The sequence below is a fragment of the Mixophyes fleayi genome, chromosome 3 (genome assembly GCF_038048845.1).
Source record: "Mixophyes fleayi isolate aMixFle1 chromosome 3, aMixFle1.hap1, whole genome shotgun sequence".
In the NCBI taxonomy this organism is placed as follows: domain Eukaryota; kingdom Metazoa; phylum Chordata; class Amphibia; order Anura; family Limnodynastidae; genus Mixophyes; species Mixophyes fleayi.
In genome coordinates, this window is record NC_134404.1 from 156,089,159 (window position 1) to 156,103,524 (window position 14,366).

The following is a 14,366-nucleotide window of genomic DNA, read 5'->3' on the forward strand; positions in this document are numbered from 1 at the left end:
ATTAGCACTTCTGCCTACTATGGTCATGTGTTTGATTCCCGACCATGGACTTATCTGTGTGGAGTTTGTATGTTCTCCCTGTGTTTGTGTGGGTTTCTTCCGGGTGCTCCGGTTTCCTCCCACACTCCAAAAACATACTGGTAGGTTAATTGGCTGCTATCAAAAAATTATCCTAGTCTCTGTCTCCCTCTCTATATGTCTGTCTGTGTGTGAGTGTGTGTCTATATTAGGGAATTTAGACTGTAAGCTCCAATGGGGCAGGGACTGATGTGAATGAGTTCTCTGTACAGCGCTGCAGAATTAGTGGCGCTATATAAATAAATGATGATGATGATCCGCATTAGAGAGAAAGACGAATGGAAGACCGCCTTAACATCCAATCAGGGCATTACGAATATCTGGTCATGCCTTACGGCCTTTGTAATACCCTGCAGTCTTCCAGAATCTTATCAGTGATGTACTCCGAGACTTCCTGAGCCAGTTCGTAGTGGTATACCTGGATGACATTTTGATCTGGCTCAGCATCGTCTTCATGAGTTTGAAATCCAGAAGGTCTTTTTCCTAGGATATATAATCTCCTCAGCTGGGTTCTCTATGGACCCTAGCAAGGTTCAAGCCATTCTGGATTGGTTGCGCCCAACCAATTTGAAAGTCATCCAGAGATTCTTGGGCTTTGCATACTACTACCAGAGATTTATTTGTGCCTTTTCTGACCTGGTGGCTCAGATAACTGCCCTTACCTGTAAAGGAGCAGTTACTGCCAACTAGACTTCAGATGTTGTAGCTTCCTTTAAGTCCCTTAAGTTAGCATCCATCTCTGCTCCCATCCTGAGACACCCTAACCCAAACTTAGCTTTTGTGGTGGAAGTGGATGCCTCCGATGCGGGTGCAGGTGCTGTATTATTGTCACGGGCACTAGGAGTCTTTACCCAGGGATCACCAGGTGATAAGCTTACCAGAGCAGTATAGGTGGTAATATGGTACTCTGGTAGCGGGGTGATCACGGAAAAGGAGACAGCAGATGATAGAGATGCTCGGGAAAGTCTATGACTAGCAGCACTGGTAATATATATGTAGTAATACACGAGGAACTGAATGGAAAAAGGACACGTGAGGGTAGTCAGTGGTCTGCGGTAGCAAGTTGTACCACTGCTATAGTGAGGAGGAATGTCCAACAGAACAGAGAACAGAGATGATGAGAGTCAGCGGTCTGCGTTTAGCAAGTTGTACCGCTGTCTGGGTGAAGGAATGGGATCCAGGTGAAGGTATCCGGGAAGTCAGTGGTCTGCGTTAGCAAGTTGTACCACTGCTATGTGAGAGGACACTGGAACAGGTGACACTGGAAACAGGAATCAGTGGTCTGCCTCTAGCAAGTTGTACCACTGAATATATATGTGAGGAGGAGCACAGGGAGAGACTGCAATACAGAGGATACACGGGCACCTTGAGCTTGATCCACAATGACATGCACAATATAGTAATGACTGAACAGCACTGCAATAATATAAAGTCACAGAAACTATCCGGGCAAAAGATAACACAGTCAATGATGGCAAAAGTCTCAGCGGATAGTAAGCTCCAGAGGAGAACAACTCAGTCCAGCCAGATATGCAATACACCAGCACAGTCAATGAGAAGTATGCATACCGTGGTTCAGGAGCAGGCTGTCAGACAGGAGTGCAGAGATACCTGAACGGCTGGAGGCCGGCAGGATGCGAAGTCCCTGGAGGGTGAAGCGGTAATCAAGTAGGTGCAGCGCACAGGTAGGTAGACCAGCAGGGAACAAATACTCAGGAAGCAGTAGTATGTAGAACTGGACTCCTGGAGGACCCTGAAGAGTAGCGATGGTCTAGACGAGATGAAAGCAGTGAGGCGCAGATCCGATGCAGACTGGCGAGTAGAGACCAGCAGGAACACTGAGAAGCACGGAGAGCGGATCAGCTGCTGCAGACACGAGTAGAACTGAGGAGTAGCAGCCAGCAGGACTCTGTAGGTACACGGAGGTAGCGGATAGCAACCAGCAGGTGCAGCCACGATAAAACACGGGAGAGTAGAGCTGAGCTGGAACTGTTGAGCACGGAGAGCAGCAGATAGGAATCAGTTGTAGCAGTCTCGAGGAAACACGGGAGAGTTGAGATGAGCTGAAGACTGTAGCGCACGGAGGCAGCAGATAGGAATCAGCCAAACAGTCACGATGAAACACAGGAGAGTTGAAGGGGTCTGAGGACTGTAGTGCACGGAGGCAGCGGATAGGAATCAGCTAACAGTCACGATGAAACACAGTAGAGTTGAAGTGGTCTGAAGACTGTAGTGCACGGAGGCAGCGGATAGGAATCAGCTAACAGTCACGATGAAACACAGGAGAGTTGAAGTGGTCTGGAAACCACAGGAATCAGCAGCGCTGAATACACGAGGAAACACAGGAACACCTTCAGAGGCTCATGGGGAATGAGACTCCAAGATCAGGCAACGAGGTATGGACAGCAGGTGCTTTAAATAGGGAGTGTTGCCTGATCAGCCAATTAAGTTAAAGGAACAGGTACTGAAGGTTTTGAAAGGGCTGCGCATGCGCAGACCCTCAGGATGGTGGACGGCCACGGTTCCTAAACACACGGGAAGAAGCACTCACAGTCTGGTGAGTGACAATTATCACATAAGGATCTCCGCGATCACAGACTTCATTCATCCCTGTGTCTATTTCTCTCGAAAATTCTCTTCTGCTGAAGCAAATTACAATGTGGGCAATCAAGGACTTCTGGCCATAAAATGGGCCTTTGAAGAGTGGCAAGAGGGGGCTATTCACATCTCAGTCATTACCAATGACAAGAACCTGTTATTTATTGAATTTGCAAAGTGGCTGAATTACAGACAGGCACGTTGGGCATTATTTTTCACCCGCTTTAGGTTTATCATTACCTTTAGACCAGGTTCCAAGAACATCAAAGCCGATGCACTCTCTCGAAATTTCATTTCCCATCTTTCTCCACCAGCTGAACCTCTGCCAATCATTCCGCCCTCTTCCATTCAAGTTGGATTGGCTCAATATTTGGGTGTAACTCTCAACCAATTCCAAAAATTGGCCCCTGCAGAAACTCCTGTGGACAAATTATTTGTTCCAGTCCATCTTAGGAAGGCAGTTCTTTCTGGATTCTACGAGAGCAAGACTGCTGGACACCCAGGTATCTCCAAGACCATTGAGATCCTCTCACGTTCTAAGGGATCCGTAGCAAGCAGGAGAATCAGGGGCAGGCAAAAGGGTCAGGGCTGGCAGCGAGCGAGGATATACACTAACAAACCCAGAGTTCAGGGCAATCAGACTTCAAGCAGGGTCCAGAAACAAACCAAGAATCACAACAGGAATCAAAATCAAATGGACAGAGTGTCCACAGTGGATATGTATTTCTGACTGTAAACTTGTTCAGACCATGGAAATCTATGCAGGGCCTCAGACTCCCAGACTCCCATCCTTCTTTCATACAAAAAATAAACTGGCTCCTACCTGTGACTTAGAGGGTCTGATAAACCATTTTTGCAGGTTTTCCTCCACATACTTCTCTATGGCTTTAGTATCAGGGATGGAAAGTGCATACAATCAGCCTTTGGGTAGCTTAGAACCAGGAATGATGCCAATTGCACAGTCATAATTTTGATGAGGAAGAAATGAGTCCACCTTCTTTTGGAGAAGACATCTTGAAAATCCCTGTAAGGACATGGAAGGTGTTCCAGACATGGCTGTAGGACCCGGAGGGGTAAGGTCAACCAGATCAAGAAGCTGGCCGCACTCCCAACGTTTGATCTCCCCCTTGATCTGATCAATATGAGGATTATTGGTCTGAAGCCAGTGGTGCCCAAGAATCAAGGGAACAGACAGGCATGTGATCAAGTAGAAAGTGAGGGTTTCAGAACGGAGGGTACATACGAAGAGCTGCACAAGTGGAGAACTGGCTATAATTCTGCCCTCAATCAAGGGGTTACCAACCAAACCGTAGATAGTGATGCTTGAACCCAATTTTTTTTTTTTTTTAAACATGTTTTATTGAAGAAGTTCAGATTTATTCAATACAATGGTATTTGTATGCATTAAAATTCAATCACAGGTACATTTAGCGTACAAGAAAGTTCACATTGTTACTTGTTCAGTGGATATAATTACCGAAAGACAGCCTTAATTAACAATCTTATTGTATTTGTCATAAGAGTAGTATTAATGATCATAACAATAATAACATCTTCTATAGGGATGAGTAATCCAGGAAGCCCAACTCCTCCAGCTCAAAATCAACTGTTACGAAGAAAACATTAAAAAGACATCGAAGTGCAGGGAGACCAGAGGAAAAGAACAGACCAAGATGTATATTTACTAAACTGTGGGTTTGAAAAAGTGGAGATATTGCCTATAGCAACCAATCGGATTCTAGCTTTCATTTATTTAGTGCATTCTACAAATTGACAGCTAGAATCTGATTGGTTGCTATAGGCAACATCTCCACTTTTTCAAACTCGCAGTTTAGTAAATATACCCCCAAATCTCCTTCACTATAATAGAATTGGAGAGTCTTGAAGAAATATTCTAGTTTCAAACCAGAGTGTTTGGTGGAAACAATCATGTAGCTGTGTTCACAGCAGAGTAGGTAGAATGTTTATTTAATTTTCCCATGTTTAGAAGAATTTACAAGTTAATTTTCCTTTCTGGAGAGACGCTTTCAAGCATTCCATCCGTAAGAGAAAATACATATTTTCCTTAAATAAGTCTAATGTTGGAGGGGAATTCTGAATCCACATATGGAGAATCAATTTTCTAGCCGCTGCCGAAATTGCCATAAGCAACTTTTTCCCTCCTGCCGAAGTACGTGAATCAGGTGGCAGTATGCCCAACACTGCCCAATCAGGGGTAAGTGGCAAATAATTTACTAATTCTGCGGTCGCGAATCTCCATATGCAGGTCCAGAAGGCCCTAATCACAGGACATGCCCAAAAGCAGTGATACAGATCTGCTTGAAGTTCACCACATTTAGGACATCTAGGATCGTCTGTTAACCCAATAATACCTCGACGATGGGGTGAAAGATATCCTCTATGGAATATATTGAGGAACATTTCTGCATACGTGGACGCTGGAAAGATTTTTATGGACCTAGCTAATTCCTTTAATAACATCTGTTGTGTCAATCCAGGAAAGTGACGTATCCACCCACTGAGACCCGATGACACTTTAATATGATCTATTATGGTTGTTAAAAAGGTGTAGTTATTCTAAAACAAGCGAACCTCCCCACTCTCTCCCGTGAGCCGGCCCAACAGTTAAATGAGGAAATCTTGTCAGAGGAAATACTGGATGTTATTAAAGCACAAAAGGCCTCTAAGGCCCCGGGCCAGATGGCTTCACTGCAGCCTATTATTTAAAAAATTCCTAGACGCTGGTCCCCCACCTCCGCACCCTGTTCAATGCTGTCTTGCAAGGAGCTCCATTCCCTAAATAAATGTTGAAAGCACGTATAGTAGTTATACACAAGGAGGGGAAAGACCCTAGTGACTGTGCAAGCTACCGTCCTATCTCCCTCCTTAATGTAGATGTTGAGATTTATGCAAAATTATTAGCCACTCGTTTGAATACAGTCCTTCCGGATCTGATCCATTATGATCAGGTGGGTTTTATCCCAGGCTGTCAAGCCAGAGATAATACCCTTCGAGCAATAGATATAATTCAAATAATTAATCAGAGACGTCTCCCAGCCCTGATGCTCTCTTTGGACGCCGAGAAGGCATTCGATCCGATTTCGTGGGAGTTCATGTTTCACGCTCTGAAGACGTATGGCTTCTCGTCTGAATTCCTGACTGGACTGTCTGCTCTCTATAACTCTCCCACCGCTAGGGTATTGGTTAATGGCTCACTTTCTGATCCTCTCTCCCTTTCTAATGGGACGAGACAGGGATGTCCCCTGTCTCCTTTAATTTTTGCATTGGTTATAGAGCCCTTGGCAGCAATGATTAGGCAGTCGGCTTTGATAACGGGGTGTGGAGGTGGGACCCCGGGAATTCAAGGTCTCTCTCTTTGCGGATGACATATTGCTTTCTCTCACGAACCCCCAAGACTCTTTACCCTACTTATACAGGCTCATCGATGAATATGGTCTTCTCTCAGGCTATAAAATTAATTTTACCAAATCAGAGGCCATGCTACTGCACGCTTCCCCTCCCCTCCGTGCCACCCTACAGGCTAATTTTGCTATGCGCTGGCAGACGAACAAGATCAAGTATCTTGGGGTCTATATCACCTCTTCCTATGACCGATTATATAGAGAGAATTTTCCTCCCCTGCTAATTAAAATCAAAAAAGACCTAGAAGTATGGAGGAGCTATATTATATCGTGGCTGGGGAGAATCATTGCTGTTAAGATGAATCTGATCCCCAAACTTCTCTACCTCTTGCAGACTCTACCGGTGAAGGTGCCGGATTCTGTGTTTCGGGACTTACATTCTTCTTTCCTCAAATTTGTCTGGCGTGGCAAGCCCCCTAGAGTCTCAGTAGCAGTACTTAAACAGTCCAAGGCCCGGGGAGGAAGAGGCTTTCCAGATGTTAAACACTATTACTTAGCGGCCCATCTGACCCAGGTTGCAGTTACTTATGTCCCTTACCGGACTGTAGCATGGGTGGACTTGGAAACCCGCTTTGTGGGAGTCCCTTCCTTGTCATCCCTATGGGGCCTCTCCAGACTGGAGAGGCCACAGGGGGCCTCCTTACTTCAATCGCTCAAATTTTGTTTGTCCCTATGGGACTCGTCCCGGCTCAAGCACAAACTATCCTCCCTTATCTCCCCTCTAACTCCCCTCTGGAGCAACCCGCATTTCCCCCCAGGTGGCCAGCCACAGCAATTTAAACTCTGGAAACATGCGGAGATACGTGTGGTCTCGGATCTGGTGGTTAATGAAACGTGGGCCTCTATCACAGATCTCCAGCATAAGTTTGAATCTTTTCGCCCGCTTTTCTTTGAGTACTTCCAGATCCGACACTTCGCTATGTCCTTGCCCGCTTCTGACACTCTTAGGGCCCTCACTCCCTTTGAGTACATGTGTTTGCATTCCCCACTCACCAAAGGGATGGTGTCGAGGATTTATAACTGGCTAATAGAGATATCCTTTGACACCCCATGAACGTGAATGGGAGAGAGATCTGGGACCCCCTTCGGATGAGTCTTGCTGGGAGGAGGTCAGAGAGGGGATTGCCAAGAGCTCAATATCCACACTTATTAAAGAAACTGCATACAAGCTGTACTATAGGTGGTACTATACCCCAGATAGGCTGTCTAGAATGTTTCCCACTGCTACTCCGAACTGTTGGCGGGAATGTGGTCAGAGAGGCACGATGCTGCATATATGGTGGACCTGCCCCCGTATAATCCCTTATTGGAACATGGTCCTGGCACTCATTAACTCTGTATCTGAAAAACAGATCACTAAGGATTCCTGGTCGTTCTTTCTCTCTCGCCCTATTCCTGATGAGAGCGCCCCTTCCAATAAGCTGATATCCCACATACTGGCTGCTGCCAAATTCCTAATAGCTAAGCACTGGAAAGATCCTAACCCTCCCTCTATGAAGGCCTTATGGAACTACATCTGGCATATCGCAAGCTTGGAGAGTACTACATGCTACCTTCACGATAAATCATACAACTTTGACAAGGTTTGGGCCCCGTGGTATCTCCAGGAAAGCCGTAGCTGTTTACCCCCTTTGTCTCTCTCTTCCTCTAATGGTACATAGACCCTGGGCCATCTCCAGTTCCTCCAGGTTGGTCATCGTGCGCCATGGGTAAGAGATCCATATGTCTTGCCGTCTACTTTTTATTTTTTTATTTATCTCATAGGTTGTTAATCTTTAGATATGTTGCTTATAATCTCCTTTGTAGTAGGTATGGTGATATATGTGCCTGTCATTCCCAACCCTCCCCCCCCCCGCTCCCCCTCCTTATCCCTCTTTGTTTCCTGTCTCTTTCCCTCCCCTTCCTTCTACTATAAAAATTTAATATAAGAGGAGACATCTTGTTGTCTTAAAACAGTTGATGTTTACTTGTTGTTTGCTTTTCCATGCTGTTTCCTCTTGTAACAAATAAAGAGTTAAAAAAAAAAAAAAGGTGTAAAATTGCTCCTTTTTTGGAAGGAGTGGCTAATAATAATGTATCAAGAGGATTATCCCAATCAACTGCTGTAAAAAGAGAGATTACCTCTCGCGCGTAGTATTGAGCCTGGATAAAGAAAGGGCCACATGGTCCCAGAAAGGGAAATGTTTCCAACGCTCCGTTATAGCGAAGTGGTTTCCTCCTAGTTTTATCTAATAGTTGTCCCACTGTCCGTAATCCCTCTTTCTCCCATCTGATAAAGGGGCGAGCCGCCATGCCATCTTGAAATGCAGGGTTTTTTACAAATCGTAAATGTATGGATTTATAGGGGTTAAGATGAAGTTTATGACGTAAAATATGCCAAATCTTTCTGACAGAAAGAACGAGGGGATTTTCAAGAGTATGGATAGGTAATTCCTGATCATGTAAATGAAGAAAGGCCTTTATGTGGATATCAGAGAGAAACTGGTTCTCCACTGCTAGATTAGTGTAAATGCTCTGATCTGTTAGCCAATCTTTCAGGTAACATAGTTGGGCTACGTGATTATATTGAACCACATCAAGAAAGTTTATACCCCCGCTTGCCTTAGGTTGTTGAAGTTTCATAAGGCTGATTCTAGGGCGCTTCTTGTTCCATATAATTCTAACTTGAACCCAATTTAACTGAAGCTCGCCCTAGAGTGTAGGCAAGCTTCACATCAAGGAAGTTACCAGCTGCGCCACTATCCAAGAAGGCGGGAACAGAGGTGGAATTGGATCCATAGCATCCAGGAATCAAGACAGAATTTTTGGAAGAGACTATTTGAAGGCCTAGGCACACCTCTCTTTCTACGCCTAGGCCTGATCTTTTCAAACACTGTTAGGACAAGAGCGAAGTAGATGACACTTGTTGCCACAGTACAGGCAGAGACCCAAGGAGCATCATCTGGATCTTTCCTCCAAAGAGAAGAGATAAGCTTCTAACTGCATGGGTTCAGAAGAATCAGGTGGTGTAGAATAAGAGAGGATGGATGGAGGATGAAGATATGTCATTATCAGTCTTCCTTTCTTTGATCCTACGGTCAATCTTAATTACCCACTGCATAAGACTCTCCAAGTAGTTAGTAAGGCATACTGCACCAGGGAGTCCTTGATCTGTTCAGACAGACCGGGACGAAATTGACTACGGAGTGTAGGGTCATTCCACTCGCTATCTGTGGTCCAATGGCTAAACTCAGCACAATACTCTTTGTCAGTCTGCCAAACTTGTCTTAGGACTCTTAGATGTGATTCAGCTGAGGCTGCCTAGCCAGTAGCATCATAGAGCAGTCCCAGGGCATTAAAGAAGGCATCCACAGACTGCAGAGCAGGACTAGTCGGAGCAAGACTGAAAGCTCAAGATTGAGGGTCACTTTGGAGAAGGGAGATGACAATACTGACCCTTTGTTGTTCAGATCCCAAGGAGCGGGGTCTCAAACGAAAATAGAGCTTGCACCTCTCCTTAAAATTGTGGAACAAAGCCCCAGAAAAACTCTCTGGTAAGTTTAGTTTAGGCCCAACTGCAGGTGCCAGGGCTGCTTGTGAGGACTTTGAGGCTTCCTCCTGAGCAGATAACCAGATCAAGAGCTCTTGAAATACTTGCAAAATGGATCAGACTATGTCCTGAGCTGAACTTGGACTGGTTTGACTGGGGTCCATCAGACGCAATCCGCCAGTAGTATAACTGGTTATAATGTTACGGCTAGTGTCTATTGACATAAACTTCTAGAACTGGTGAACAGAGATTTTTGCCTCTGGCAGCCAGCTTTCCCATAAAGCTTGTTGTGCTCACAGATACTTGGATGCCCCCAGATCTGAACTCTAGCGTAGTAGAAGTTTATATGCAATACTGCAGCTGGTAGGTAGGAGCCGGTAGTCAAGAACAGAAGTGTATGGTCAGGGGCAGTCCGGGGTCCATAGAAAGCAGAAGAATCAGGGACAGGCCAGAGGGTCAGGGCTGGCAGCGAGCAAGGATATTCAGTAACAAAGCCAGAGGTCAGGGCAATCAGAGTTCAAGCAGGATAAAAAAAATTCTTGACTCCAAGAAAGTCCAACAGCAAATTAATTTTCTGTTGCATTGGAAGGGCTATGGTCTGGAGGAATGTTCCTGGATTCTGCGGGGGCGCTTACAGACTAACAGGCTCATCAAGGAGCTCTTGAAACAGTTCCCCAGAAAATCGGGATGTCAGGGTTCCTTAACCCCTTCCTCAAGGGGGATGTTCTGTTATGAGCCGCCACCACAGTGATGGCTCACCTGTGGTCTGTTCTAGTCGTGTTCTGGCTGACGCCCTGACAGCTGGGACATCAATTCCCCCTCCCTCGTCCCGGCCATCGCCAGGGCAACAGCCAGGACGCTCTTTCACTCATCGCAGCATCTCGAAAAATCTGACAGCCGGGCGCATGCACAGGGGGCACATCATATTCTGCTGACATACTATTGATTTCTGTTATGACCCTTGGCTTGTTTTTGTACCCTGCTTGAATTCTGATTGCCACTGACCTCTGCAACCTGCCTTGCTTGCAACCTGCCCTGACCTCTGGCCTGTCCGAGATTATCCTGCTTGCTACTGACCCACCTTTGGACTGTTCCTGGTATTCTCTCCTGTATTCTGGTTTATCCACCACCTGTGCGCTATGGTCACCATTTATAAACTTTTACTACACTTTTGTGAAGTCCTGGGGGCATCCAAGTACCTTTGAGCACTACAAGTTCTACGGGAAAGGCGACTGATAGGTGAAGATCTCTATCCATCTGATCTAAAAGTTTATCTTGGTAGCCGTTAGCCATAACATACATAGTATCCAGAAATTTACAGAGAATAATTAACTATTCTCATCAGTCCCTGTCTCAGTGGAGGTTTCAATCTATATTTCCTACACACGGACAGACATAGACACTGGGGCTTTTTTGTGTCAAAAGCCTTTGGAGTGTGATGGGAAAACTGAACACCTGGAGGAAACCCACACAATATGGGGAGAAGATACAAATTCCACATAGATAGGGCCTAGATTTGAATTTAACCCAAGACTCCAGCTCTGTTAGGCAACAGTGTTAACCATTGTGCTACTATTCAGTCCCCTAGTGGCCAATATAGAATCCAGAGAGCATCCTTGTGACCACCATGTAATGTAGAGAGTGAGAACCGTCGCCTTGTCACACATTATGCTGCCCTTGTCACACATTCTATGCCCCGCAACCCTCCCCTTGTAATGCATTGTATCCCCCCCTAACCTCGCCTAGTCACACATCGTATCTCCCCCAACCCTCCCCTTGTCACACACTGTATGCCCCGCAACCCTCCCCTTGTAATGCATTGTATCCCCCCCTAACCTCACCTTGTCACACATCGTATCTCCCCCAACCCTCCCCTTGTCACACATTACTTCTCCTCAACTACCCCCTTGTAGCCCACCACCCCTCCCCTTGTCACACATTGTATCCCCCCTAACCCTTTCTGTGTAACACATTGTATTGCATTACTAAATACCGCCAATTAATTTTATTACAAAAAGAAAACTACATTCTCGGCAGTTATTTTGGGAACAGCATTATATCTACATACCATGATTTTAATTACTCTTGTGCTCTCTCTGTTTTCTGGTTTGCTCAGAAAAGCATACATATGGGGCCTCATTAAGAGTTAGCAGTAAATTCAGCTAGAGGATGCTGTTTTGGAGCTTGTCAAAACCATACTGAGCTACTAGGGTAGTGGAGAATTTAAAAAGTAAGACAAATACAGAGTCAGGAAGGGGGCGTGTCTTAAAACGCAGTGTAAAAATAAAGCTGCCCAGTATTTGTATGCCACATGCAAAAGCAGCCAATATTTTCCTTCAAGCACCCCTTTCAACATGGTTTGCTCAGTTAAATGAGGCTCTGTATGCTAAATTTTCCTATAGATTATTACAGGATTTTTATTAGTAAGTTTATAGAACAGTAGTTTGGGCTGAGGTGAATTTCAACCCCAAATAGGTTTTAAATCTTTTAACGTATACTTTCAAAATCGTGGACCCTAGCATGCGCCAGACACTTGACAAATACACATGGTCTTGCAAAATTGTGGAGTAGAATTACAAAATTAATAAGCGTGGTAAGCAGAGTTAAATACATATATGAATTGTAGCTAGTGTAAGATTTCAAATTTAAGTAGTTAGATAGCAACCGTGTTGTAATTTCTTTATTTAACATTATTCATTCACCCCAGAACTAAATACATTTGCTGGACTATTGAGTTTCTGGACATGGTAGTAGTGTCCCGATTATTAGCAAATGTCACTATCATCAACATCATCATTTATTTATGTAGCGCCAGCAAATTCCATAATGCTTTACAATTGGGAACAAACACAGTAATAAAACAACATTGAGTAATGCAGACAGATAGATAGACAGTTGAGAATGCTATATAAAAAGACAGGCAGAAATATTTTTTTCTTTTATCTTAAGTAAAGCTTTACCCATTTTACATCTTGGGGAAAAAATTACTACATTCCAAAAATATACTTTACGTCAGAATGAACATTAAACATGTATGGCCAGAATTCATACAAACAATACATGTGACCAGAGACTTTACAGACTGGGAGTGTGGCGCTTGCCTATTACACCATAACCAAGCACCACACTCCCACCGTATCATTGACATTGAGGGCAGCTCCACAGGTAAGGAAGCTGTTGGCTGCTTCTCCTCCATTTCAGCAGGCAGCATTCTGTGTGAACACTAGATGAGTGATATTATGACACCTATACAGTGTTGTAGACGTCCCCTAACAATTGGAGCTCTAGATGATCGCCTAATAGTTGTGCCTGCTCTGTGTATGATTGTTCACAAAAGAAAACTGTATTAAAGAACTAGATGCTAAAATTTATTTTATTTATAGTTACTCTCTGGACTTATTAGCTTCTTCTCTTTGTACTAGAATATTGAGCAATAGGTTTCACAGTTCTCACTGACAACTAGACCAGAATCAAGCTTACACAGTAAACCATTAACTCACAAAGCAATTTAGCTAGTATCTTGTGGGTATCGGAGTAAAGGTGTATGCACAATTGCTGCCATTTGCAGTGAAGTGGATGTGGAGCAAAGCTACTTTATGGGGCTTTTGGTGCGCTTGGCTGGGTACCAGACGAGCTAAGCCTGATCTAACTATTTAACGCAAGAAATGAAAATTGAAAATATGTCTGCAGCTGCCAGGGGAAGCATGCAATGCTTTGTCACTCCTGTCGAGGCAGCCTTATATAGGCAGTGTGTTGTTTCTCTACAGCATGCTGCTCCCAGGGCAGCTTTTACTAACCGTGGCGCACTGTAATTAATTACCTGCATTTACGTTTCACTTAACGAACTCCCCTGAAAACGGTATTTTCAGGTTTTGGTGGATTTATCATTTTACATTGTAGCCATATTGTTTACTAACTCAATTAAAGACCTTGGTTTATGCAATTAGCCATAAGAGGTTCTGAGTGGCTCACTGCAAGTTTATGCAGCCATGCACATAATTAGAAAGAAAAATTACCCACCACGGTACAATCCTATTATACAGACTGTTTAAAATATTTTTCACTTCTGTTTGACAATCTGTTCTATGCAACTATACAGCATGTTATCTTCTTCTACAGCTGTTTATTGCATAGTAAATATTAGAAATGACTAATCTTGATGATTATACATAAAATACAACAACCTATTGTATCCATAACAATCTGATAACTTGTTTATTTTCTTGTCTGCTACATCAGATGATTTTACTTGTGAATAATGTCAATGTCTTCCTGTTATTCTAATGTGTTTTTGCATGTAGTGTTTTTGTTTTAATAAATTGTAATAGTAGATGGTGATGAGGCCTAACCCGTTTCCTGTTAGTGCCATGCATAGTAATCTGATCCTCTATTTCCCCTCACTCCTAGTAAGCTTTGTAGTAGTAAACAGAAGCTCTTCAGGATGTACACCTCTCGGAAACCTAGGTATTCAGCATCCTGTCTGCTCATATAATATCTGAGAATGCCAGCTGAAAGAAGGTGCATGATGGGTGACTTCCTTTCCTTGTGCTTTGTAACCTCTAATGTGGCTCTGCCTACTCGCTCCTGTGGCCTTACTTTGGATTTTGTGGAACTCTCAAACTGCTTGAACCGTTTACTGCTGCTTGCTGCCTGTGATAATGTACTGTACGCTGGCAATTTGTTGTCACTTGCCAGACATGCTGTTGTCTTTAAAAATAGATGTTAATATTACAGTGAAC

At 44.2% G+C, this 14,366-nt stretch overlaps 1 protein-coding gene across 3 annotated transcripts in view; it reads left to right on the forward strand.

The window, feature by feature from the left end:
* Positions 1-14,366, forward strand: part of KCNQ5 (potassium voltage-gated channel subfamily Q member 5) — a 462,350-nt gene that overhangs the window by 410,850 nt on the left and 37,134 nt on the right. Inside the window, exon 10 of one of the 3 annotated variants that reach the window (XM_075202616.1) lies at positions 14,035-14,091. The exons of the other annotated variants lie outside the window; for them this stretch is intronic. Coding sequence (XP_075058717.1) covers positions 14,035-14,091 — 57 coding nt within the window. The remainder of the gene's footprint in view (positions 1-14,034; positions 14,092-14,366) is intronic. 3 annotated transcript variants of the gene reach the window in all.